The sequence below is a fragment of the Temnothorax longispinosus genome, chromosome 2 (genome assembly GCF_030848805.1).
Source record: "Temnothorax longispinosus isolate EJ_2023e chromosome 2, Tlon_JGU_v1, whole genome shotgun sequence".
NCBI lineage: Eukaryota > Metazoa > Arthropoda > Insecta > Hymenoptera > Formicidae > Temnothorax > Temnothorax longispinosus.
This window is the reverse complement of record NC_092359.1, coordinates 827,961-852,883: the sequence shown is the minus strand read 5'-3', so window position 1 is coordinate 852,883 and position 24,923 is coordinate 827,961. Positions and strand designations below refer to the sequence as shown.

Genomic DNA, 24,923 nt, shown 5'->3' with positions numbered 1-24,923 from the left:
AGGGACTCTAAACGTGTCAAAATGGAAATATATTTTAATTTGAAAAATGTTTTAAATTTATCTTTTCTATTTTTCTTTTTTCGTTGCTCTACAGTTGATTTTCCCACGAGGGAAATTCTTTCTCCGTGATATTCATGTTTGTTCTACGGAAACCATAAACGAGCGAAATTAATTTGCAAGAATACATTCTAGTAACGTCTAGTAGAAACATCGCATTTCGTAAGAGAAACGTGGCTTGGATTTTACGTGTCGCCAATCGAAAGGAATTTTGATAAATTGTGTGCATGCGCAAGTACATATTGTATATAAAGTAAAATATAATATCTATCACGTTTTGTATGATGTAATGACACGTGGTAAGTTATAAATCCGATAAGAACCTTGGAAAACACAAGTAGTAGTGATATATGCTCAAACACTTTAGGTCTCTTCATGCATACACATATACATACACGCGTATAGGTATCGCTTTAGATCGCTTCAGATTTTACGTCATGATCAACAATGTTTCGTTTAGTATTGCAATTGTATAAAAATAGGGCAGTAAGCACACGTATAGGTAAATATTGAATTGTGCACGTTGCGTAATGCGCGCTTGAAACGCTATTTCGTCGATGCAGTATTCGATCAGCTTTATCAGATGTAGATCGACTCGCTCGTACGCTGTGACGCAAAGTCGAAAAAGAATGGGTACGTTATCAGCAGCGCTGTTTGCTCGATTCGCAATCTTCGGGGTCGAAGTTCGCTGACGACGCGGATCGCACAAAGACGATTCTCGTCCGTATTAACTCGGACTTTGCGTAACCCTGGAACCCTGGCGATTGGGAAACGTTCGGAAAAACGATTGGGCGTGACGTGCGCGACGTCGCCCGGATCGGTATCCCCGACGGAAGCTAGAGATTCCTCCCTCTGGGGTTTCTCCCTGACATGATTCGCGTTCACTCGATGCGTCTCTAATCTGGCCGCGATAACGACGTCTTTCGAAGTGATTTCGTGTAGAAAGCAGTAGTGTGTCGTTGACCATCGCTGCGGCCGCTCTACCTCGGAGACGAGGTACGATATCAGCCTCGTCTCTCCTCTCTCATCTCGCGCGCGATCCGTCTCTTTTTATTTCTTTTGTCTTCCCTCTGTTTTTTCTACCAACTCGGCAGGATCGGCAAACAAGTCAGATCACTCTACTCGATGTTACATTGACATTTTTTTTCCGGCGAGCGGATATCTGTAACGTGCGGTCGAACGTGCTGACATCTTTTCTTTTTTCCCGTATATTTTGCTACGTCAGGTAAACGACCTTTTCACACGCGAATTAGGAGCGATCGTTTTGTTGACGTCTTTTAGAATAATAGATAGTCGTTAGATTGTAATTTTTCGGGCGCAAGTTTTTCGGACAACAACTTCCGATCCCGGAACTATTTGAGAATTAACAGAAAGAGAAAGAGGGAGACGGGCTGAATTAATCGTGCTTCAAAGAAGATACCGGGGACCCGCAATGTACTCAATTCTGTTACTAACGAGGTCCGCCCGGCTCGGCAATAAGCCACGAAGACTGACCTCGTCGTTGGGACCACTCTTGCCGCAGTTAACAGTACGTGGTATTATTATGTATGACTTCGTACTTATTTATCATAATTATTTGTTGGCGGAACGAGTACTCGAGATAACATTGTACTATTGTAGCAACGCGACCAGCCATAAATTCGAGAAACTGCGATAACGTGGTTTTACATGAGTATATTTACGGGGTCTTGACTCTACAGACTTCCCATATAAATCGCGCGCGTTTTAAAGCTACGCCGGTACACCCAATATATCGTCTTTCCAAGCCCGCGTGAAGCATACAATGCCGAGGTGGTTTCGAAATGGTGTTAAGAAGAGTACAGCGTGGACCGACGTGTGCAACGAGTTCCATTACGTCGTACCACCGATACGAACATGCGGTGCAACAGATTGTCCGTCGACGAAACCTTGCAGGCCTCCTGGGAAATGAACGTATTTGCTCGTCCACTATCGTCGAACGTGCATACAAACCTGCAAGTCGAAAAATGACCGATTTTGTCGATAACTGGCACAGTTTACAGGGGGTATCGATACGCTCGTACTGTTACAAGTGTTTCGTGTACTCAAGTTAGATCGTGATAATATAGCGCATGACGCGCTGCAGCGATAACGCATAGATGTTGGCTAGACATCGAATGCGTATACAAGTCGGATGACATTTACTGGTATAAAATACTAGTTATAGTATATATTGGATAGAGGACAAAACTTGATTTATTATAAATATATGAAAAACGAAAAAGATAAAGAAAAAGGATCAAAAATTAAAATTAAATTAGAAGCAGAATTAAAATTGAGTTAAATTCGAGACTTATCGCTAAAATATTCATTATCCATCTACAATTCTGCATCTCGGTCGTGATTATTTTATAACGATAAGAACGTTTGTTATGAGCTAAAAAAAAGGAGTAAATAATAAAATGAAGGATATAATAATATCAATAATAATATAATAAAGCTAAAACAAATATTATTGTTATATCATAAATATTATTCTCTGGAAACGTAATAAATAAAATTATTGTTTTAATCAATCGCTAGTGTGCGTGCATTATATAAATTATAATTAATAAATTTCTTAACAGAGTCAGTAATTACGAGATTTATTAGTGGTTCATTTATATACCTACGCGTGTATGTATATATAACTAAATACAACGTTATATTATTTCTGGATTTATCGTATACATAATTCTTCTTTTGCATCATTGTAATAAAAATATATTTCGCATCAAAATAATGCCAGGTGTGCTTATCAACATTTCCGCAACAAAATTATATGTACCGATAAATTCCACACCACGCATACGTGTGAAAAATTGCACGTGTCTCTCTGTCTCGAGTAATTATACAGCCAGGAACTGATACATGAAAAAAAATAGAACGCAAAGATAAGCGGATTATAATATGATTTATAACGCGCAATTGGTAATCGCATAACGGGAAACATCCCTACCGCGGTTGCAAAAATTACGTTTATGTCACAAGCAATTGTGTTTGTTTTTGTATCATAAAGACGTACGTTTGAACGTGGGAAGTATATGAGACCTGTATCGCATTCCTTGTTAATTTGAGTGTATTATAACTGCCACGTGTTATCAAGTTTACAGCGAGAAAATAAGATATGGAAAATCACACAGACAGATTGTAAACATCTGATACATTATCATTTCCTATATAAAGTTCCTTAGATAATTTATTAATATGAAATTATTTTTCACTAACTCAATAAATCACTATCAGTATGCAATAAGAGAAAATATCGATATGCATCTTAATTAAGTTTGTTGTTCTATCAAAAAAGATGCGATATAAAGATAAAATCTTTAATATTAATTTGTCAAATATGTGACCAGTTCATTTCAGTTCTCCAAACTGGATTAGTTTTTTGATTAATCAACACTTTGTTCATGATTGTAAAATAAGATATATAGATAAAAATTTAGGAAAGATTTAAATAAAACTTGTTTTATATCGCGCATTGCGCCCGCAATTGCAGACGTTAACGATAAATATTTTATTAAACGTAGTAAAAATGATGAATCAGTAACATCGCCACACATAAAGATAAGACAAATGATAATCTTTATGCTTAAATAACACTTTGGAAAATACCACGCGCCTTGTACTTTGACTAATTCAACGATTACGGGGGAAAAAAATCAGCTTTGCTTACAGACGTAATTTAACTTTATATATTCTTGCAAACTTTATTAGATATACCGCGTAAGTATACTCAAATGAATATAATCTATCCAAGCATAAGCTCTCCGGCTCCTTTTCCTCTCCATTCTCGCTTTAGCGCTAATCTCCATTATTATACTTATTATAGTCTTACATCGTTGTAAAACTTCATAATTTCTTTGATGAAGACTCGAAACTTTCCAATGCTAGACTTCTTTGCTGCATAAACGTACATAGGCTACAGACTACAGAGTGCAGTGTTTTCTTCCCCATTGAAACGATAATTTATTCAAGACTTTATCCTGTGTCTCTTTCCCTCTCTTTCTTGCTTACAGCTGTTTTCCCTCACTGCGATTTTATCCCATTTATCATGAAAAACTTTTCAAGAGTAATGGCGTGTCGCGAAGGGAGCTACAAACGTCGGAGAGACCACGAAGGCAACAGACCTTTACGGAGCGCAGCGAATTGAAATACGCCCGTCGACTGGTCATCAAACTCGGCAGCGCGGTTATAACGCGGGAGGACGAGCACGGCCTGGCTCTTGGACGTCTGGCTTCTATCGTGGAGCAGGTAGCCGAATGCCAGATCGACGGACGCGAATGCATCATGGTCACTAGCGGGGCGGTTGCCTTTGGCAAGCAGAAGCTCACCCAGGAGCTTTTGATGTCCATGTCGATGAGAGAGACCCTGAGCCCCACGGATCACACGCGGGAACACGCAGGTATTCTTCTTCATTCCAAATTCAATTTTTACGTTATGCTTATTGGGAACTATTCCTGGTCTGATAATGGAATAATTAATCAAATAATTACTAAGATAATTGGTTATTTAACATTACATTTTATGACAATAGTGAGAAATTATACTGACAAATTTCCCGCTTGTATAAAAATTAATTGGTACCGAGATATTAATACCTCTCCGATATTCTTTTCAATTTTATCTCGACAATTTGACGTTGACGATTTGTATCGTAATCTCGTAAGAATACAGTCTACCTAGCCGCTACAATTTTACACGCTCAAAGGTTTTGATCATATAAGTTCTCAAGTTCAATTAAGTTGACCTGTTTCATAAGTAATAAACCTTTACTCTTCCTGAGATAAGCCACTAAAACGCGCTAATGTTGGGCGCGGTAATTGCCGCAAGAGTATACCGTGCCAATTTCATGTTCTCCCGCACACACGTTTGTCCATCAGGCACAATATCTAGGTTGCGACGCACTCGATAGACGTCCGCTTTAATTAATATTTTCATGCACCGATGATAAGAGGCGAATTTCGTACATACGTATTACACGGATGAATTGCCATTAGCATAATTGAGACCGAAATGCGATAATCTTGTAGTTTACGTTATTCCCCTTTGTGAGAGACCGGTCAAACAACAATAATGCCTCTAATCAATAATGTTCTCATAATTACCATTAAGAGTATATACCGTGAGTCCATGTGTACAAAGGAATGATAATGAGGTTGGAAAAATGCGGTATTTATTTTATCAATGTAATTTTCACTCCGAGTTTATATTATATGTAGGTAGCATTATTACGCACATTATTTTAAAGCACGTGTAATCGTCAGTGTATGGCTTGCATGAAATAGGACGATCATTTTGCATATGTTACGAGACGTAATGTTGTTATTACAAAATGGCTATCTCAAAGAGCATTACATAATATGATGATGGTATCGTATGTCCCTAGATAGAATAAATTATACCTATTACATAAAATGTGTTAACTTTGAAATAAATTTTCTGACGTTAAAAAGATTTGTTTATAAAAAAAAATATTAATTTGAAACAGCTAACAAAACTTTTAATTGGCTGTTGGCACAGCACGAATAATAATTTATTCGTTGCATTATTATTCTCGTATAAAAACGAATATTTCATGGGAGCATTTAATATGCATCGATCCTCAGGAAGACAATAACTTCCTCAGTAACGAATTTCCTCTCCGCTGATGTACGTGATAGAAATGCTCTATTATTGGTATTGCAATCAAGGCTATTCCTCGCTAACGATTCATTGATTTAGTACGGTATACGTGTGTGGAGAGCAGAGACAATATAGCATAAACAATTCACAGGCGGGATATTAATATTTTTACGAGACAGGCGAGCGAATCAACCTTGGGTTATACATTTTAATATCCACCCAGTTATTAAAGAATTACAGAGCTACTAAAGAAAAATGATACGCGTATTATTTGAAGTGTATAGTGGAAAAGAGTAAGAAGTTTCTTCAATAAATTGTACTGTCAAGCCGTTGCGAAGAGAGTTAACGAGCTTCTTTCTCGAGATGATAAATAACCATTTGAAGATTCCGGAAAGAAGAAACAAGTCGATCGTCCATAAATTCAACTGTCTGTAAAAATACCCAAGCGAAAGGTGTTAATGTTTCGATAGTAGTTTCAAATATCTGTCTGGGCAGCCTGCCAAGTCTACAATGTCCGGTCTGTCTTTCTCTCTCTATATATATATATATATACATATATATTGATCTAACACAACTGTCCGACGTTGAATTCCTGTGGGATTCTATTTGTCCTGTGAACCTTGTCGAGTGCATCTTTCGATCGATGCGCACGTTCGAGAGCAATTTTCTTCAATGTCTTGCCAATTGTCCGCTTGTTTTCTTACGTTTGTTCTCTTTCGTTTTAGCGTTCCTCAAAAGTTATTTTTAATTATTCCAAAAATTACCAAGTTGTGCTATAGGATTCTTTGTCCTTGGTACTACTACTATTTTTTCGAAGAGAAAAGACATTGGATAACATACCCTTGATATTAATGCAGGAACTATGTTAGAACCTAGAGCAGCCGCCGCAGTGGGTCAATCAGGTCTCATGTCTCTCTACGACGCGATGTTCGCCCAGTACGGGGTCAAAATCGCGCAGGTGTTGGTGACCAAGCCCGACTTTTACAACGAAGAGACGCGAAAGAATCTCTTTAGCACGCTGAGCGAACTGATCAGTCTGAACATCGTGCCGATCATCAACACGAACGACGCGGTGTCTCCGCCACCGGACGTCGACGAGGAAGTCGCCGGCGGTGGCGGCAGACGAGGAATATCCATCAAGGACAACGACTCCCTGGCAGCCATGCTAGCGGCTGAGGTCCAAGCGGACTTGCTGATCCTCATGAGCGATGTTGACGGGATCTACAATCTTCCGCCTTGGCAGGACGGCGCGAGGATGCTGCACACCTTCAGCTCCGATCTGAGGGGTACCATCAAGTTCGGACAGAAGTCGAAAGTAGGCACAGGCGGCATGGACGCGAAGGTCAACGCCGCTCTCTGGGCAATGGATCGTGGCGTTGCGGTGGTCATCTGCAACGGCACCCAGGAAAAGGCTATTAAGAGCATCATGTCGGGCAGAAAGATCGGAACGTTGTTCACGCAGGCTGCCGGCTCGTCCACTCCTATCGAGGTGGTCGCCGAAAATGGTAATATTTTAACTTTCGACTTTAAGACTTCAAGATTGGTTTTTTTTTTTTAAGAATCTTATAGTATACATACGCAAATATAAGCAAAGATATATAACAATCACGAGATAAGATCGGTTGAAAGCGGAACGCTCATCATATTAAGCTAAAGTTTATTCTCTCTATTACTTTGATATTTAGATAATTATATTTGCACGAATGCGAATAAAATTTCAGCCCGCGTCGGCTGTAGAAAGCTACAGGCGTTAAGCCCGGAGGAACGAGCCGAGTGCATCAAAATTCTCGCGGATTTACTCGAGTCCAGACAATCCGAGATTCTCGCGGCGAATGCGTTGGATTTGGAGGACGCGAGTAAGAAAAATCTGGCGCAGGTCCTGCTATCGCGTCTATCTCTAACGCCGGCGAAGCTCAAGTCTTTGAGTTCCGGTCTGCGTCAAATCGCGGACGATTCGTTGAACAACGTAGGCCGCGTGGTCCGTAGGACCAGATTGGCCGATGGTCTGGAATTGGCGCAGATAACGGTGCCCATCGGGGTGTTGCTGGTGATCTTCGAATCCAGGCCGGATAGCCTGCCTCAGGTAGCCGCCCTGGCCATGTCCAGCGCTAACGGGCTTCTCCTGAAGGGTGGCAAAGAAGCCGCTAACAGCAACAAGTATCTGATGGTTCTCGTGAAGGAGGCGTTGGAAAAGTTCGGCGCGTCGAACGCTATTTCGCTCGTGTCCACGAGGGAGGATGTGGGCGATCTTCTCTCAATGGAAAAACATATAGATCTCATCATTCCTCGCGGTAGCTCGGAGTTGGTCCGCACGATCCAAGAACAGTCTAAACATATACCCGTCTTAGGACATGCCGAGGGTATCTGTCACGTTTATATCGACAAATACGCGGATATTGCGAAGGCCATGAAAATCATCAGAGACTCCAAGTGCGATTATCCCGCTGCGTGCAACGCTATGGAGACGTTACTGATACACGAAAGCCTTATGAGCGGCAGCTTCTTTAGCGACGTGTGCAGCATGCTGAAGAAAGAAGGGGTGAGTTAGCTTTCTCCGCTTGAATCCTATATATCATCTTAGTTTTTTATTTTTTGAAATTAGTTTTTTTAAGAGGATCAAAGGATCCGCCGCGCCGGTAGTAGCTCCGAGAAATTCAAAGGATTAAGAATTTAAAAAACTATTTCTTCTCAGTTTCTTGTTTCGTGTCGCGCTGCAGTATTTTGTGTACTTCGCGCTCGTGAGCAAAACTTTCATCAAGAACTTTTCACCGGGATTTCACAAAATGTCAGAAGTTTATACTCAAGTTACACTAAAACGTATATATTGCCTCCTTTGAGACGGAATAAAAAAAGATTGGCTTTTTTTACATCTTTTCTTGGATTATAAACGGAAGAATTTCAGTATTACTCTCTTATTCCGATCATTTATTAAAACTCTTTAATTCTGATCATAATCAAAGCTTTATGGTGCATAACATTAATTTTATTACTTCCGGATGTATAACAAAAGAATATTTTCCAGGTGAAAATCAATTCCGGTCCAAAGCTAAGAGAGTTATTGACCTTCGGTCCGCCCGCCGCGAAAAGCATGCGAACCGAATACGGCGCACTCGAATGCACCGTAGAAGTCGTTTCGGACGTCGACGATGCCATCAGCCACATTCATCAATACGGTAGCAGCCATACCGATGTTATTGTCAGCGAGGATACCAGCACAGCGGCGCATTTCCAGAGAGAGGTAGACAGTGCGTGTGTCTTCCATAACGCCAGCACTAGATTTGCAGACGGCTATAGATTCGGTCTTGGAGCGGAGGTAAGACCCTCGAGACAAAACTAGTATTCTCGTTGAAAAACGAAAAAAAAAACTCGTTTTATTTATATTATAAAATCACTTGGAACAGCATGTCCAATTGTAACGTATGTCCTTACAAAGTTACAAAACAATAAATGTCCGTAACTTAAAAATTATAGATAAAATAATTTTCCACTAATATGCATATAAAATTATTATCGGGAGATATAAATATATGATTCTTTTTCGAAGGTCGGTATTTCCACAACACGTATCCACGCACGTGGTCCGGTAGGAGTGGATGGGCTATTAACGACGAAATGGATTTTGAAAGGCGATGGACACACGGCCGCGGATTTTGCTGAAGGAGGCACCAGAACTTGGCTTCATCAATCTTTACCTCTCACAGAATCAGCGTGAATCGATTACTTCGAACTTTGTGATCTCGGGATGGCTAGAATCGTTCATAAAATACTACGAATGAGCTTCTTTAAAAGAAAAACACGATATATACATATCGGATATCGGGAGATATAAATCGAAACAAACTCAGGCATAATAGACTACAAATAAATTAAATTAAATACTATCTTATCTAATCACTTTTGATATTGTATATGTACCGAATCAAAATTTAAAATCGTAACTATATCGGTATAATTTATTGACAACGAAAATATTTATAAAATAGGAAATTTTCGCGTTTATGGAATAGGAATAGCTCGACGTCATAGCTATATAATAGGCATAATAGCTGTGATACCATTTAGAATAATTGTAATTACCAGATTCATAAAGATATAATTTTCGATATATCTAACAATGAGATATTAATAAATTAATTATATTACAAATTATTATAAGCTTGGAGTATGTCACCCAATTTTTTATCATAATCCCAAAATAATAAATATTTTTGTTAATACGCAAAAATATATTCCGTACGTAATATCAACAGACACTTGAACACAACTGAAAATGGAAAAAGCTAAATTACATCTTAAATAGTGATTCTCTCTGTCAGTAGAACGATACAAGAATCATAGAAGTTCTGAAGGATGTATTGTCGTTCTCAAAATTTCGAAAGTTTGTTAATAACGTAACAGTAGTGAAGTCTTCCTCTTTCGATACTCATTCTGAAATTGCACTCAACAAACCTAGGCACGAGAGTTTGGATCCTGCAGTTAACGCGTTTGTGACTCTTTGTTGAATATAAACGTCGGCACAACAGCAGTGCGCTATTGAACAGGCAGCTGCCCTAGTTATAAATAACGTCAAAAGTTTATATCCGATTATAAAACCCATTTCACGGAAGACATATTTCTCTCAGAGAACAAAAAATACATTTCCAATATAAACGAAAAACATGTTACACATTTTCAGATGTATGCATTTTTATAAAAAAAATTTGTCATACAAAATTACATGATTATAACATGAAATTAATATGGCAATTTCCACAAAATTGCAATTATGTTATGAACAAATCAGATGCTTCCACATAAATATTTTATGCAATATTACATAAAAAATCCTAAGAAGATAAATTTTTATATTCTCTCGTCTTTCATTCTGGGGCCCATAACTTAAAAGTTCTGTCGTACGAACTAGTTGCAATAAATTTATTATCGGGCGACACATCAACGGACATGATTTTTCCATCGTGGCCAGGTAGCATCTTGAGAGGCTGCCATGTCTTGTTGGACCAAATTTTGGCTGTATTATCATAAGATGCGGTAACCACGTATTGCCCTTCTGTTCTCTGATACTTGACGTCGGAGAGCAAATTGGTATGCGCTGGTATCGTGTATATGCAGGTTCTCTTTCGTAAGTCCCATATCTTGCAAGCGTTATCCTCGCTCGCCGTCGCTATGTGAAAACCGTTTGGCGAGAAATCGATACCGAAAATTGACATTAGATGACCCTCCATAAACATTATGCATCTACCGGTACGCAAGTCCCATACTCTGCCGAAAGAATCGTGACCACCTGTGGCGCAAACGCTTCCGTCGCATTGAAAACTAAATAAATAAATATGTAAATACATAATTAAAATAGATCAATATATAAATTAAATAAGTAATATATTCGAGGAAATATACCTAATACAGTGTACTGCTCTAGCATGACCCTCTTGATGAAGTACTTCAGCTTGTTGCTCCAAATCCCATAATCGCCAAGATGCATCGTAACAACAGGTCCCGAGAAATCGTCCAGATGGATGAAAAGCTATCCTGGCTACTCTGTGAGGTTCATGGCCCTCCACTTCCGCTAATGGTTCTTCGCCAGTGCCACCGCTCCACAGTTTCACAGTACCTATTATAAAATTTAGGTGCAATCAAATAACATTATCATATAATTTCGTGTAATTTATAATAATATGCGTTTCAACTATCAAGGAACTAATGCATAAAGCTTTGAGAATTACATAAAACTAATGTAAGGCCAAAGACTTGACGGTTAATAAAAAACTACGGCCATGAGATCTTCATCAGAAAATACAAATCTGAACTCATCGAGCCTTTGAAGCTCTGAAGATTAATGTATATACCAATGAGAAAAACGAATATACCAATTCCACAAAATATTTAGGAGTCTACATAGACAGCAAATTTAATTGAAGATCGTACCTCGAGGAAAAGGAGAAAAAGTTCTACACCATTAGATATGCAGAAGGGGAATAGGCAAAATTTGGGGAATAAAATTCATAGGTGCCCTATCATTATACAAAATGGTATTACTACCAAGATTGACATACGGTTCTTCAAGCTGAACGATCCTTAAATGCACAGAATTCTTGTGACATAAGATGTCACCAACGAAAGAACTGAAAACGAAAAAAGACAAACTGATGATGATGATTGAAATCAGTCTTTTCATAAGACATGTGACCCTTAAGATTCATTTACACTCGGATTTATTGAGAGACAGGTATGAAAAGACATATGAGAAGGAAAGTGGGGACAGCTTACATATCCTATGTTGCTGTCCTACATTTGTTTGCAAAAGATACCTGAGACTACCTTGAGCCCAAGGAATTAGAAGTGGAACAATTTCATAAGCCTGATGCATAACATTGAGCTGGGACTGACAATTTAATCTAAAAAACCAGTGGAGAGTCACAGAGGAACTTCTTAGACCTAGAGACTTAATCGCATCCGCTATAGCACTACTACTATATACTATAATTACTATAATAATATGCATACCATCTGCCGCACAAGATGCCAGCACGCAAGTTTGTCCTGCATTATCACCTATCACATCTTCGGTTATCGTAGCTTTTGGATGAAAAACAATACAGCCAACATTACAATTGTGTCCTTGTAAAGTGCGCAACAAAGTACAGTCGGGTACAGACCATAACTTGCATAAGCCTGACCATGAAGCTGTAGCAAGGATTTTTGAATTAGGGCTGAACTGGCAAAAGGAAATAGGTCTTCTGTCACCGATTTGAGAGCAATAAATGGTTAATGCTTGCAACTTCTTCAAAAGTTCTTGTCTTTTCGCTGTTCGAGTTGCAGCTGGCAATAATAGATCTTGCCTTGCCTTATCCAACCGTGCCTTTGCTCTAGGTAATGAATATGCTGTAAATATATACAAGTTAGATAACGCTTACAGTACTAAAATAATAAAAATTTGAACATTTAGATTTTTTATAAGGGTTCAATCGTATAATTATGACTCACTTGCTATCCATGACCGTGCAATTTGCAGAGAATCTGGACCCTCATGGTACCAAGTTGACTCCGTATCCTTCTCGATTGTGTGAGATGGTTTTTCTTCCTCTTCGTGTTTCTTTTTAATAGCGTCCTCCCCCACGCTGGCTAATAATTCTCTTAATCTTGTTCTTCTATCTGCTGGACCTTCTCCAAATAGACAAATTGGCTCACCCAACTGTCTCAAGTGTTTCTTTACTTCAGAGTCGTCTGTAGAAACATTAATTTGTCGGGCCTTTTTCCTACGTTCGAATTCTTCCAATAGTGCCTGCCGATCTTTGGACATTTCGTCCTCGAGCTCCATATACTCGTTTGAGATATGTACATTTCCCCCTGAGGCAGAAACATTAGCGACATCGTTCGAATTTGTGATATCCTTTTCTTCATCTGCAGTTTCAACGGCAGCTGCAAGTCGTGCACGTTCTGCCTCCTCCAAAGAGCCATAATGGACAGTTTTCTGTTTCTTCACGTAAACCAAATCCTCGTCGTCAGACATTTTAAGAGGTTATGAATTATCGGCAATTCCTCCGTTTTATTTGGCTACGAATATATTATACAGATTATTATGATTATTAAAACAAATTTACGGATTTCAAATTTACAAGCAATGGAATATCGAGAGAAAGCCAAAAGACACTGACTAGAATATTATCACAGATGCATCAAAAAGCCTAGGCAAAAATTTAACCTAATCTGGCGCATATTTTATTACTGATAGATAATACTTACGTTACATGTGATTAAAATTTAACGGAGTTCGTAGTTGCTTGCAATATTTAGTATTTACACGTATTTTAAAAAGTATCGCAATATGCGTTTTTCAAACGTTTGCATATCGTTTCAGCGATATTCAATCACACTACTCACAAGTACCAACACCAGTATGGTCCGCATGCGTCTGCAAACTCTGCAATTTGCATTTAGCTACAACCTTACCAAATTTTTACACTAATCAAAATAATTACAAGAATAATGTAAAAATGCATTTGTAGTATCACTGCTTTATTAAATTATTTTATTAATATCTTAAAACCTTAAAGAAAATAATACTAAAATAAAATAGTCTCTTAATGTAAATAACATTATTTCAAATCAATAATCCTGTATGTAAATTAGTTCATATCCTTTTAAATATTTTATCTAAATAAGTATGCATAAAAATATGTATAGTGATTATTTTGCTGGGTCGATAATGGGGGCATTCAGCGGAAAAAGCAATGGTAAACGCTCATTCTTTAATATGATTGGTTCTTGCCTTTCTTACCAGTTAGATTAAATATTTTTATAATTTAATATCAAATTTAATAAAAATATTAAATTGAGTCCGTAAGTCAGATTGCTACTATAACCTAAGAAATTTAATATCATTATGGATGAGAAATTTTTAAATATACATTTCAACCAGCATCAATAATATGTATTATCCTGTATTCAACTTTTTGTGCCTTATTTCGTGGCAATTGTTTTATGAATCCACGAATGTCATTTCTAGTGTCCTCAATGTTTACATACTGAACAAACGATTGAAACTTGAAACGCGGATTTTGGAAGAAAATAAAAATACTGGGAATGACAAACAAAATAAATCCGTTGCCTGCATTAATTTCTAGGGATCGATCTTGAAAAGAAGAAAATTACAAAAAGAAACAAAAACTAAATTTCGATAAATTAAGTCATATATAACTCGTGTAAATCTCATTTTTGTAATTTTTACCTCGTTTCAAGATATACGATCGATCTCCTGATTAAAAAATTGAACGTCTTGCTTTTACAGAAAACTTAGAGAAATAATAAATTTTTCCAACCAAGAGAATATCCATTGTTACGAGATAATGGGTGGCCCTGAAAAGGGCCGTTTCTTTAATGATAATTCATTTGGAGCTCGTGTACTTGGTGACCGCCTTTGTTCCTTCACTAACGGCATGCTTCGCCAACTCGCCAGGTAGAAGAAGCCTCACGGCAGTTTGGATCTCCCGAGACGTGATCGTAGATCGCTTATTGTAATGAGCCAGTCGCGACGCTTCGGCGGCGATGCGCTCGAAAACGTCGTTAACAAAGCTGTTCATAATGCTCATAGCCTTGCTGGAGATTCCAGTGTCGGGATGAACTTGCTTCAACACCTTGTAAATGTAGATCGCATAGCTCTCCTTCCTCTTCCTCTTCTTTTTCTTGTCGGTCTTGCTGATGTTCTTTTGAGCCTTTCCGGCTTTTTTCACCGCTTTGCCGCTAGCCTTTGGTGGCATGGTCAATCTTCTTAAAAAAGGTCTTCGTACGTCGAATGCACCGTAGCGAATCGAATGGGACTCGAGGATCGAATGAGCGCTATTTCTCGAAAACCGTGTTTATATAGTGAAGAGTGTCAACAAGGATGCACCAATCACAGACGAGGAGCGCTCGACTCCTGCTTTGCCGGAACGCTATTGGTCGACGCTTGCGCTTGCGCTCGAGTAAGATTCACATTACTTCGCGCTCCCTCGCTCTTTCGGTTTCGATATAAAGTTATCTTTTTTAACTTCTTTAATGAAACTCCATTCTTTTAAATTTCATTTATTAATATTTCATGATTAAAATATGGATCTAACTTTATTTTTAGACGGTGGCCAATTGCACATTTTGTCCGACAGATTTTATAAGTAGAAAAACAGAAAAACTAGTAGCATTGCTATTATCAGCATGCTACTAATACAATTTAAATAATAATTTAATTGCCAAATCTAACAAGTAATATAAAGGACAATATTCGGTGCATTCAGAAGTTAAAAAATTTAACCGTTCTACATATGAAGGATGGTTTCACCGCTTAATACTATTTTTGAGCCACAATTATTTCTAAATTCATCTAAATAATAAATCTCTCCCCTCGTCCCTCTACATGTTCGTAAAGTTTTAAGAAATCAGAATTTTCGAATTCACGACATTTTCTTGTTAAGTAACATTTTTGCAGAACATCGGCTGACGCTGAATAGCCCTTTAAAAAAACAACCGTTGACGTTGGGAAGATTTGTACATAATACTTATTGTTAGAGGCAGATTCAGTTTGTATGCCATTAAATATTACATTTGATTATCACATAAGTAAATATTCCTTTTCATAATCTATACTTTTCCTCCATAATCGCAATATCTATCGAAATCAAGCATAAATCTGCATCTTTTAGTAAAAAAGAGTCCGTGTCTCCAGTTTTTATCAAAATTGGAGTTAATATTTTTGTTCAATATACAGGAATTTTAATTATATAACAGTGAAGCATCTTGGTTCCATTATTACTAGTTTTTAAGATACAAATGTTTAGAAAAAGTCGTATTGGGAATTATCATAGAAATAACAAACCTTAAATCTCGTTTTATTCAAATTTCTTATAATGGAGATTATTACGATTCTTTACCTCTAAGGTACAGAAATATGTAATATATCTACTCTTTACGTTGCATATTAAGCGGTTGAACAACTGATGAAAAGCAATTAGCGGTGTATAATTTTTATTTATGAGGGTGTATGTAATTTCTCGAGAAACCAGACGTGCGTTCTGATTGGTTGATGTCGACGTAGAGGGGAGAGGCTGACTGGCTACACTATAAAAGTGATCGCCGCGGCCGTTTCCGTCGTCACTTGGTTTGTTCTTGCGTCAGCTGCTCGTTGTTGTCATAAGAGTCGAAGATGACTGGTCGCGGCAAGGGAGGAAAGGGATTGGGAAAAGGAGGAGCGAAGCGTCACAGGAAGGTTCTTCGCGATAACATCCAGGGTATCACCAAACCGGCTATCCGTCGTTTGGCTCGACGTGGCGGTGTCAAGCGTATCTCCGGTTTGATCTACGAAGAAACTCGTGGCGTGTTGAAGGTCTTCCTCGAAAACGTTATTCGCGATGCTGTCACCTACACCGAGCACGCGAAAAGGAAGACCGTGACTGCCATGGACGTCGTATACGCCCTGAAACGTCAAGGCAGAACTCTGTACGGCTTCGGTGGTTAAGGGAAGAGCGCTGGCTTCTATCCAACTAATAAATCGGCCCTTTTCAGGGCCACAAATGTTTCAAACGTTTGGAAAATTTCTGTTCGTTGTACTTTTACTTGTATGCACTTAAAAATAAGTCGTCTATTGATATATTATAAAATATGTAATTATAGAGAAAACAATCATAAAAACATTTTAAAAATTAAAGTTAGTAAAGATATTTAAATATCTAATATGTGCAATACACTACACTTACCACTGTTTGAGTATCAACTAACAACTAATACCTGGACACGTATCTGTGTCTGGAATTTTTATTATTTTACTATTTTAGTCCTTGCTTAAATTAGCAAAAAAATGAATTAAAATTTAAGAGTCAAAGATGAGAATATTTTTCTTGTATTATATTTTTATCTTCGATTAATTCGCGATATACTTAAAAGTAAAATAATAAAGGTCTCCAGACAGGTCTTAAGTGTCCCGGCATTGGTACATTTACCTTAAATCTTAAATATTCAATATAAAAATGTCAATTAATAAAAATTTCAATAGATTTAATAATGCGTCAAAGAAAATCATGCAATTTTAAAAAGTACTATTTATATTTTGTGCTCTTATTGTTAGTTGAGTGTACATTTGTGCAATTTAAAGATTTCAAAGTCATTCTCTCTGATTAATCTTCTAAAACAATTATTTTATTGCTGTTAATAGTATTAAGAAATGTTAGTGTATTGTAAATAAATAATATGAATATATTTTTTGTCTCATTCTTTGCATACTTGAACTTGCAACTATTTGGTATATGTATACATATATATAATATATACACGTAATGTTACGATTGATAGACTGCTATAAATATATAATTTCCACAAAACTATCGATAAAACTTCCATTAAATGTGAATAAAATATTACAAAATGAATAGTTAAAAGACGAAGAATATGTGAAAGTTTTTGAGGTTATGGAGGTTAGGAACAAACGTGCGTATATATAAAGCAGCCATACGTGTAATATGCGGCATGCGGCGCGTAAAGTTGCATGTTGCATCGGATATAGAAAATTATACATATAAAAATATAATTATTGGTATTTAATATAATTTTTGATAAGTATTCCTAAAACTGCATTTTCATAAATAATTTTACTCTGACAATCATGTGATGCGAGACTTAAATACGTTATTAATGTTGGTTCAGTAGAGAGAGAATCAAGTTGTTTAAGAATGATTTATCTTTTAAGAGATCTGTTTGAGATATAATTAGTAAATATAATCTTTAGTAAAAAAATTTAAACTGAATAGAATTCAACAGTGACAATCATGATTCATTTTCTGACTTCGAGTTCGTTACATTATGGCATTTCTTGCAAAATATTAAGGTTAATTTTAGTAAAAAGGAAAGAAAAAAGAAAAATTTCATTATGATTTATACAAGAATCGATCTAGAGTACCAAAGTTATTTGAATATTTTAATCATAATTGCTTATACGTATAGCATTAAAAATAACTATTAATGCAAATATCCTAACAAAGGTTAACAAAATTTGTTTAAAAATATTACAAAAGAACTTGATTGTAAAATATGGGATACATGTAAGCGAAAGAAAATGATCCTTTGTATGAAAAATTAGTGGCCCTAAAAAGGGCCGTTTTTTTCTTCTTTAATTAAGCACGTTCTCCACGGATACGACGCGCTAATTGAATATCTTTAGGCATGATGGTGACTCGCTTGGCGTGAATAGCGCAGAGATTAGTGTCTTCGAATAGACCAACGAGATAAGCCTCGCTGGCCTCCTGCAACGCCATAACAGCCGAGCTTTGGAAGCGAAGATCCGTCTTGAAGTCTTGAGCGATTTCACGCACGAGACGCTGGAACGGCAGCTTACGAATCAGCAATTCGGTACTCTTCTGATAGCGACGAATCTCACGAAGAGCCACTGTTCCAGGCCTGTAACGATGAGGCTTCTTCACTCCGCCTGTGGCAGGCGCGCTCTTACGAGCCGCTTTAGTTGCCAGTTGTTTTCGGGGAGCCTTGCCTCCGGTGGACTTGCGTGCAGTTTGCTTCGTACGTGCCATATTCCTTCAATTTCTGATCTACGAGCGAGACTGCGAGATAACCTTCCTGAACGATTGTCAGTAGGAAAATGCGCGGTAATGGTTTCCGCGAGCGCTTTTATAGCTCTCGAGTGGAGTCGATTGGGGAGAGGAGTGGGCTCGACGGCGATTGGTCGGCGCACCAGTGGTGGGGGCAGCCACAACTGCGACGCGCAGTACGCGCACGCGCGTTGCGCGCACGGCGAACGGCAGAATGCAGATACTGATACTCTGTTCATCTGTTCTCCCCGGCCTCGCAACATATTTCTAAAGAGTATCCCTCGCATAACGTTTGATGTGCGAGGATATAAAATCGTATTGCTTGCCTGCCGGTATTTCATTATATAGCGAAAGCGATAAATTAATGATAAATATTATACATTATACAAATTAAAGAAAATCACTTCCAATGTACTGCATCAAAACGAAGAAAACATGCAGGAAAAAAACGAAAAACTATTTATGTAATTTATATTTACTTTTCTAAATAAAATGAAAATCCTAACAAAATGCCCTAATATCAATATATAGACCTGTATCTTAGAGATAAAGAAGTGTATCTTCATTGTTATAAACTTAGAGAAAATAGAGTTTATAAAGTTTATTATTTCTATAAAAAGTTTCAATATGTGACTGTTTCTAAACATTGTATCCTAAGAACTAGAAACACACACACACATGACCCTTTACCACTTGCCATTATACAATTTTAAACTTTTAGTACATTGGAAAAAGTATTAACTCGATTTTGACAAAAGGAGATTCTCTACCTCTGAGGTACAAATATCTTAAAATGCACTATGCAAGAGATGATTGATTTCAATTCAAATACTTGTCACATTCTGATTTCGCTGGGATATGAAGCATGTATCAGAACAATAAGGATAATTTTAACAATTATTAATTTTAATAAGTAGTGGAGAGTAGCTGTTTATATTCTTGGAACAAAAATTAAATATTCGATTTTCGCGTTTCAACCTTCAAAGATAAATCATGCTGTTTAATATGATAATAAAACTAACACATTTTAATACTCTCTAATATTCTCATTCATATTCATTGTCAATACGAATATTGATCGTTGAGTCCGTCCTATCAAATATTTGTTCGTGTTTACTTGTATAAGTATATTATCTCTTTAACATAAAATACGACTATATAATCCTCAATTTGTGGAGGCCTTAAATAGTATTAAAATTTATTATAAAAATTAGGTAGTAGAAGCAAATGAAAAATATCGTATTTAATGTCAAATGTCAAATGCGAAACATGAAATCGCATTTTCTGATAATTTTACGTAAGATTATATATTTTTAATCTCTCTATAGATTGAGAGTATATTTTAGTTATAGATACGAAACAAAAAAAAACATTTTCGTCGAATCTCTATATAGATTTATCTCAGAAAATATTTTTATTGTTAAGAGGCATCGAAATCTTAATATATATTAGTTCTTTTCTCAGCTTCAAGTTCTACTTATCTGTTCACTAAAGTTCCACTAAAATGCATTTAAAAAAAGTTAATAAAATATATTGATACATAACCTATTAAAAAATTGTGAGATGTGACGTATCTGCCAGCAAGCATCTGTACACACAATTGAGATATAATGTTTATTATTATTGTGATTTTACTTGTTCTCCCCCTTATTTTAATCGATCAATGGTAAAATAGTGACAATCTAATTGCAGCATCTTTATAGACGAAATAAAATCTCGGTCAACGTGACGCGTACTTGTTTAGCATAAGCGTAATTTCAGATACATATTTTTCGAAAAATTATGAATAACTCGGACTAAGTTATTAATTTTTACAACAGTAAACAAGTTAATATAAATACGAACAATCATTATAAGTATTGTTGTCGGAGAGGTCATGGAACTATTTTAGACATACACGCTAACCTCTAAAACAAAAATCAATGATGAAGTGTAGCTTTTAATATTATTTTATTCTTGATGCTGCTATTTGCTCAGGTATTCGCATCTATGTATGTATCTGCGGATTATATCAATATTTTTTTTTTCTTTATATTACATGCATCTAAATACGACATCTAAATGCAGACATAACATCGTCAAACATCACATTTATGTAGGTATCATAAATATTTCCATAAAGCTTAAATAATTGTATACAGTAATAATAAGGAAAATTGTACATACGTATGTATATTCATATATTAGTTATGAAATGATTTAATTAGAAGGTTAATATTATAAGATAAGGAGAACATAGCGACATTTCAGATAAACAGGATAGATAAAGACACAACAAAGACACTGTACAGGAAGGAACGCAATCTTTATTACGTTTTTACCTATCCTGTGTAATACAATAACTTGGAATTAGACAGCGATCTTAACCTTTATTTGAAATATTTTTCCATCTAAATTCTACAATACAGTTAAAACTGTTTATAAATAAATATAAACCGCTGCCCGCCTCAGTTTCATCGAGTATCTCTTATACGATCACGTTAACTTCAAAATATAGATAATATTGTAAGAAATATATGTATTTTTTGCACTCAGAGTGAATAATTTTTCATTGTAAATTCCACGAAAGTATAAAATATATGAGAAAATATGCCTGCAACACTATTTTGGAAGTACTAATCCAAGTAATGCTGTGTTGCGCACAAGAGACTTAATCAGCTCGCTGCGAGTAAGAGCCCCCCTAACGTCGCTCGGACATAAATCCGACGTAAAAGATCGTTGTATAAAGCTCAAAGAACAGGAATTTCAGTACATTATCGATTTCAATTTCACGATGTAGAGCAATTCGCTTCGTCTGTACAATTACGTGCTTGGAAATATTATTAGGAGGTTACCGCTTGGTTTTTACGTTCGTTTAGTCGCACGTCGCACGGGTTCGCGGATCGGGGAGTGAATTACGAGATTGTATTGCACCGCACGTTCGTAAATTTCGGAAAAATTATCGATGTCACGGCCGTCTAACGTTCGTCGAAAGGTATTTTGTCTTGACGGGTCGTTTCGTTATCTTGTCATGCAGTTCGTTATAACAGTATATGGTTTAACTACACGGGAGCAATCGGCGTGTTATAGGAGGCCGCCTCCGCGTATATATGATATTCTTCGAACGAATTTCACGATTATGCATATAATATTGCAGCCTAATAATATCCGTGCCCCTCCCGGTCGATAATGACATTTTACACTATTCCATAAAATTGTCTGCAAATGTACTTTGTAATCGTATTCACTTTGCGTTGCACTAACGCTTGTATTCGGCCACCCGCGAAACTTGGAATATTCAGCGCGAATCTGGCGCGTCGCTCGGGATAAACGTTCGCGGTCGGTTAGCACAGCTATCCCGACGTTCCGTGAGCCGCATAAGTGCGTCGTGCATTAACAATTATATTGTTTATTAACTTATTTCTCGGATTGAATCGAGCCCCGCGAATGAACCGAGGGCGCGCGTCGCACGGAACCGCGTAAAAATCGGCGCGATTCGCGCGGAGGGCGGTTGAAACGCATACCAAACGAAACTAGCTACTCGCTTCTACGATTCCGGGTGGCGAGCGCACGACCTTCATTGTGCAAAATATTGTTTAAACAACGAACAATTGCCGGACGCTCTTTCATTCCCGGCAGCTTGCTACCTGCAACATTGGGAGGGCCTCTCTCCATGGTACGCGCTCACAGTACAAGTAGCGCGCTTCACGAGTCGGACGCGAATGCCAAGCGACCAAGCGTCATCTGTGAGCGTTTAGAACGAAAGTTTATATTTGTACTTCGTCTTTGAACGTTCGCAACTGCAAGTACTGCACGTCTCTCTGACTCTCTCGCATATCGCAATGGAGGATAAGAACGCATCTGGTAACGCCGCGGCTACGGAGAACGCAGCTGCCGGTTCACCGCCTGCGAAGAAGACCGCGAAATCCAAAGCCAAGGCGCAGCGACCCAAATCGACGCATCCTCCGACCTCGGAGATGGTCACGTCCGCCATCAAGGAGCTGAAGGATCGCAAGGGCTCGTCCGTGCAGGCTATCAAGAAGTACATCGCCTCGACCTATAAAGTCGACGGCGAGAAGTTCGCTCCCTTTATCAAGAGATACCTGAGGGCAGCGGTTACGTCCGGTGCGGTGGTGCAGACCAAGGGAAAGGGTGCATCGGGCTCGTTCAAGCTCTCGACCACCAAGCCCGCTCCAAAGAGTAAGGTAAAGCGTGCCGCGTCGAAACCCAGCGCGACCACTAAGAAGGTTGCTGAAAAGAAGGTTACGAAGAAGGCGCCCGTAGCGAAGAAACCAATCGAGACGAAAAAGACAACGGCTGAGAAGAAGTCGGCACCTGCGAAGAAGACCGCCAAGACCGCAGCGGCGAAGAAGGTCGAAGCCGCGGCGAAGCAAAAGGCTGCTGCTCAGACCAAGAGCCTGTCCAAGACCAAAAAAGCTACCAAAGCTCCGGCTGCAAAAACCAAGACGCCCAAACCAAAAACTACCAAAGCAGCAGCTACCAAGACCGCGAAAGCAGCGAAAAAATAATTTTCTGATTCTACTTCTGACATAAAAACTGGCCCTTTTCAGGGCCCCAATCGTCATAAACGATGAAACAATTTCTTCGCAATAACTTTTTAAAACTTTCTTTTTCAGGATCACACTTGGAGAAAATTAAATTATTTTATTTGAATATTAGAACAGTTATTCTCGGAATATTTTATTTTACTGATGTTCAAAAAAAAAATTCACTTCTATAGGCGAATTGATAAAGGTCACGATGTCCAAGAAAGATCCTGATTACAGTGATACTTTGCAATAACTTCCTTCCATTGTTTTAATATAATAAGGATACCTGCCTATTAGCATTGAAATTTATATCTATTGTCGATTTAAGTATGTTAATTTACTTTTACATACTTACTATATGCATATAGAAAACATCCAACTAGCTGTTTTAAGAATAACAAAAAAATCTGTGCACAATTACTGAGTTTGGAAAAAACTAAAGTACATAATATTCACAATATTATATTAGACTACCAAGATCCAGTCCGGATCATAAATGACATTCTTCTCTCTTATTGATTTTATATCATAAACGGTCGTGTTTCACTCATTTTACTAATATCTTAAAAAATTTTAGAATTACATTATTCATTGATTCTATCCTATTTATCTAGTTTTAGAAAGTGACTTATTAATTTGATTAAAATTGACAAAGTTCTTCATTGTCTGTCGTTAAGCTAATTTACCGAACAGTAGGTACATTTTTTCTCGTGTGTTAGATATTTATAAAGCGTGAAATTGAATCGTTTTTAATCGTCGCGACATAGACTGATTAATAAAGATAAAAGGCGGCAACCGTTCTCGAATTACTTGTTGATATTCCGATTAGAAAAGCCTCTCGGGATTCCTGGGATTGCATCTTGCTTCAGAGCACATATGGAAGTAACAGGATTAGCAAGCGACTTATACTTGTTGCAAACGACGAAAATTGTAAAAAAAACAGTCACGCTGTACGCAACCTTAACATTTTCTCCAAAAAAAGCATATTAATATAGTGTATAGGCTAGAGCTAGATTAAGATCGTAAAAAGCCTGCATGGATAGTCGTATAAACATTCACGTTATTTTTCTAATCGCATTAGTTTGTGCCTATCTTTCTCTTTTCTTATGATACCAAAAATCGAAATTGTATTGTACGTTCTAAAAACATCTATGGAGAAATAATTTGATCGCCATTCAAGATTACGTGGCCTTTTACATAGATAGTTTAGGTTAGCTAACTTAAAATATTGAGATTTTCTCAATTAATTGTCTTTTTGTTATCTTCATGGATCAGAATCAGAGATAATATTTGCATATAGACACAAATAATTTAGTTAAATCCAATCTAGGCTGCGTTGTAATTGGATCCTGTAATAACTTATGCTAATTCGTATGTCTGCAGTACGTTGCGTTTCTTCTTTTGTTCAGCTACATTTCCAGAAAGACACGTAAGTAGACAACTATATAATAATATCTGTATAAATTAAAATAGTTTTAAAATACATTGGTATTCAATTTGCATTTCTTAAATCGAGCCGATGTGTGTTTATGTCTATATGATGATTGTTATATATCTTTTAATATTTCGGTAAACGAGCGCGCGTCATTATCGACGGCGAATAAATCAGGTCGGTAAGTCAGGTTACTACTATAATCTAACGAACAAATTTCAC

The 24,923-nt window shown here is 37.3% G+C and overlaps 6 protein-coding genes across 7 annotated transcripts; 3 read left to right on the top strand and 3 right to left on the bottom strand.

Annotated features, from left to right (window-relative positions):
- Nucleotides 1-947: 947 nt before the first annotated feature.
- Nucleotides 948-9,837, top strand: P5cs (Delta[1]-pyrroline-5-carboxylate synthase). 2 transcript variants are annotated; one of them, XM_071798111.1, is made up of 6 exons: nucleotides 948-1,585; nucleotides 4,129-4,462; nucleotides 6,552-7,187; nucleotides 7,404-8,221; nucleotides 8,705-8,995; nucleotides 9,227-9,837. In XM_071798111.1, the coding sequence occupies exons 1-6, from the start codon at nucleotides 1,490-1,492 to the stop codon at nucleotides 9,392-9,394; spliced, it is 2,343 nt and encodes a 780-aa protein (XP_071654212.1). In that variant the 5' UTR covers nucleotides 948-1,489; the 3' UTR covers nucleotides 9,395-9,837. The 2 variants fall into 2 exon arrangements, with proteins under 2 accessions (XP_071654212.1, XP_071654211.1); XM_071798110.1 differs by having other exon boundaries at nucleotides 971-1,585; nucleotides 6,540-7,187.
- A 513-nt stretch (nucleotides 9,838-10,350) lies between these two features.
- Nucleotides 10,351-13,597, bottom strand: U4-u6-60k (U4-U6 small nuclear riboprotein factor 60K). Its single transcript, XM_071798112.1, has 5 exons — nucleotides 13,423-13,597; nucleotides 12,664-13,233; nucleotides 12,184-12,561; nucleotides 11,077-11,290; nucleotides 10,351-10,995 (listed from the first exon to the last, which is right to left on the bottom strand). The coding sequence occupies exons 2-5, from the start codon at nucleotides 13,187-13,189 to the stop codon at nucleotides 10,542-10,544; spliced, it is 1,572 nt and encodes a 523-aa protein (XP_071654213.1). The 5' UTR covers nucleotides 13,190-13,233; nucleotides 13,423-13,597; the 3' UTR covers nucleotides 10,351-10,541.
- Nucleotides 13,598-14,534: 937 nt separating this feature from the next.
- LOC139825412 (histone H2B) lies at nucleotides 14,535-14,990 on the bottom strand. The gene has a single exon (XM_071798114.1). The coding sequence runs from the start codon at nucleotides 14,934-14,936 to the stop codon at nucleotides 14,565-14,567; it is 372 nt and encodes a 123-aa protein (XP_071654215.1). The 5' UTR covers nucleotides 14,937-14,990; the 3' UTR covers nucleotides 14,535-14,564.
- A 1,299-nt stretch (nucleotides 14,991-16,289) lies between these two features.
- LOC139825413 (histone H4) lies at nucleotides 16,290-16,719 on the top strand. The gene has a single exon (XM_071798116.1). The coding sequence runs from the start codon at nucleotides 16,352-16,354 to the stop codon at nucleotides 16,661-16,663; it is 312 nt and encodes a 103-aa protein (XP_071654217.1). The 5' UTR covers nucleotides 16,290-16,351; the 3' UTR covers nucleotides 16,664-16,719.
- A 1,557-nt stretch (nucleotides 16,720-18,276) lies between these two features.
- LOC139825411 (histone H3) lies at nucleotides 18,277-19,240 on the bottom strand. Its single transcript, XM_071798113.1, has one exon. It carries the CDS (start codon nucleotides 18,720-18,722, stop codon nucleotides 18,312-18,314), a length of 411 nt encoding a protein of 136 aa, XP_071654214.1. The 5' UTR covers nucleotides 18,723-19,240; the 3' UTR covers nucleotides 18,277-18,311.
- A 3,208-nt stretch (nucleotides 19,241-22,448) lies between these two features.
- Nucleotides 22,449-24,121, top strand: LOC139808259 (uncharacterized). Its single transcript, XM_071770040.1, has one exon. The coding sequence runs from the start codon at nucleotides 22,562-22,564 to the stop codon at nucleotides 23,246-23,248; it is 687 nt and encodes a 228-aa protein (XP_071626141.1). The 5' UTR covers nucleotides 22,449-22,561; the 3' UTR covers nucleotides 23,249-24,121.
- The last annotated feature ends 802 nt before the right edge of the window (nucleotides 24,122-24,923 follow it).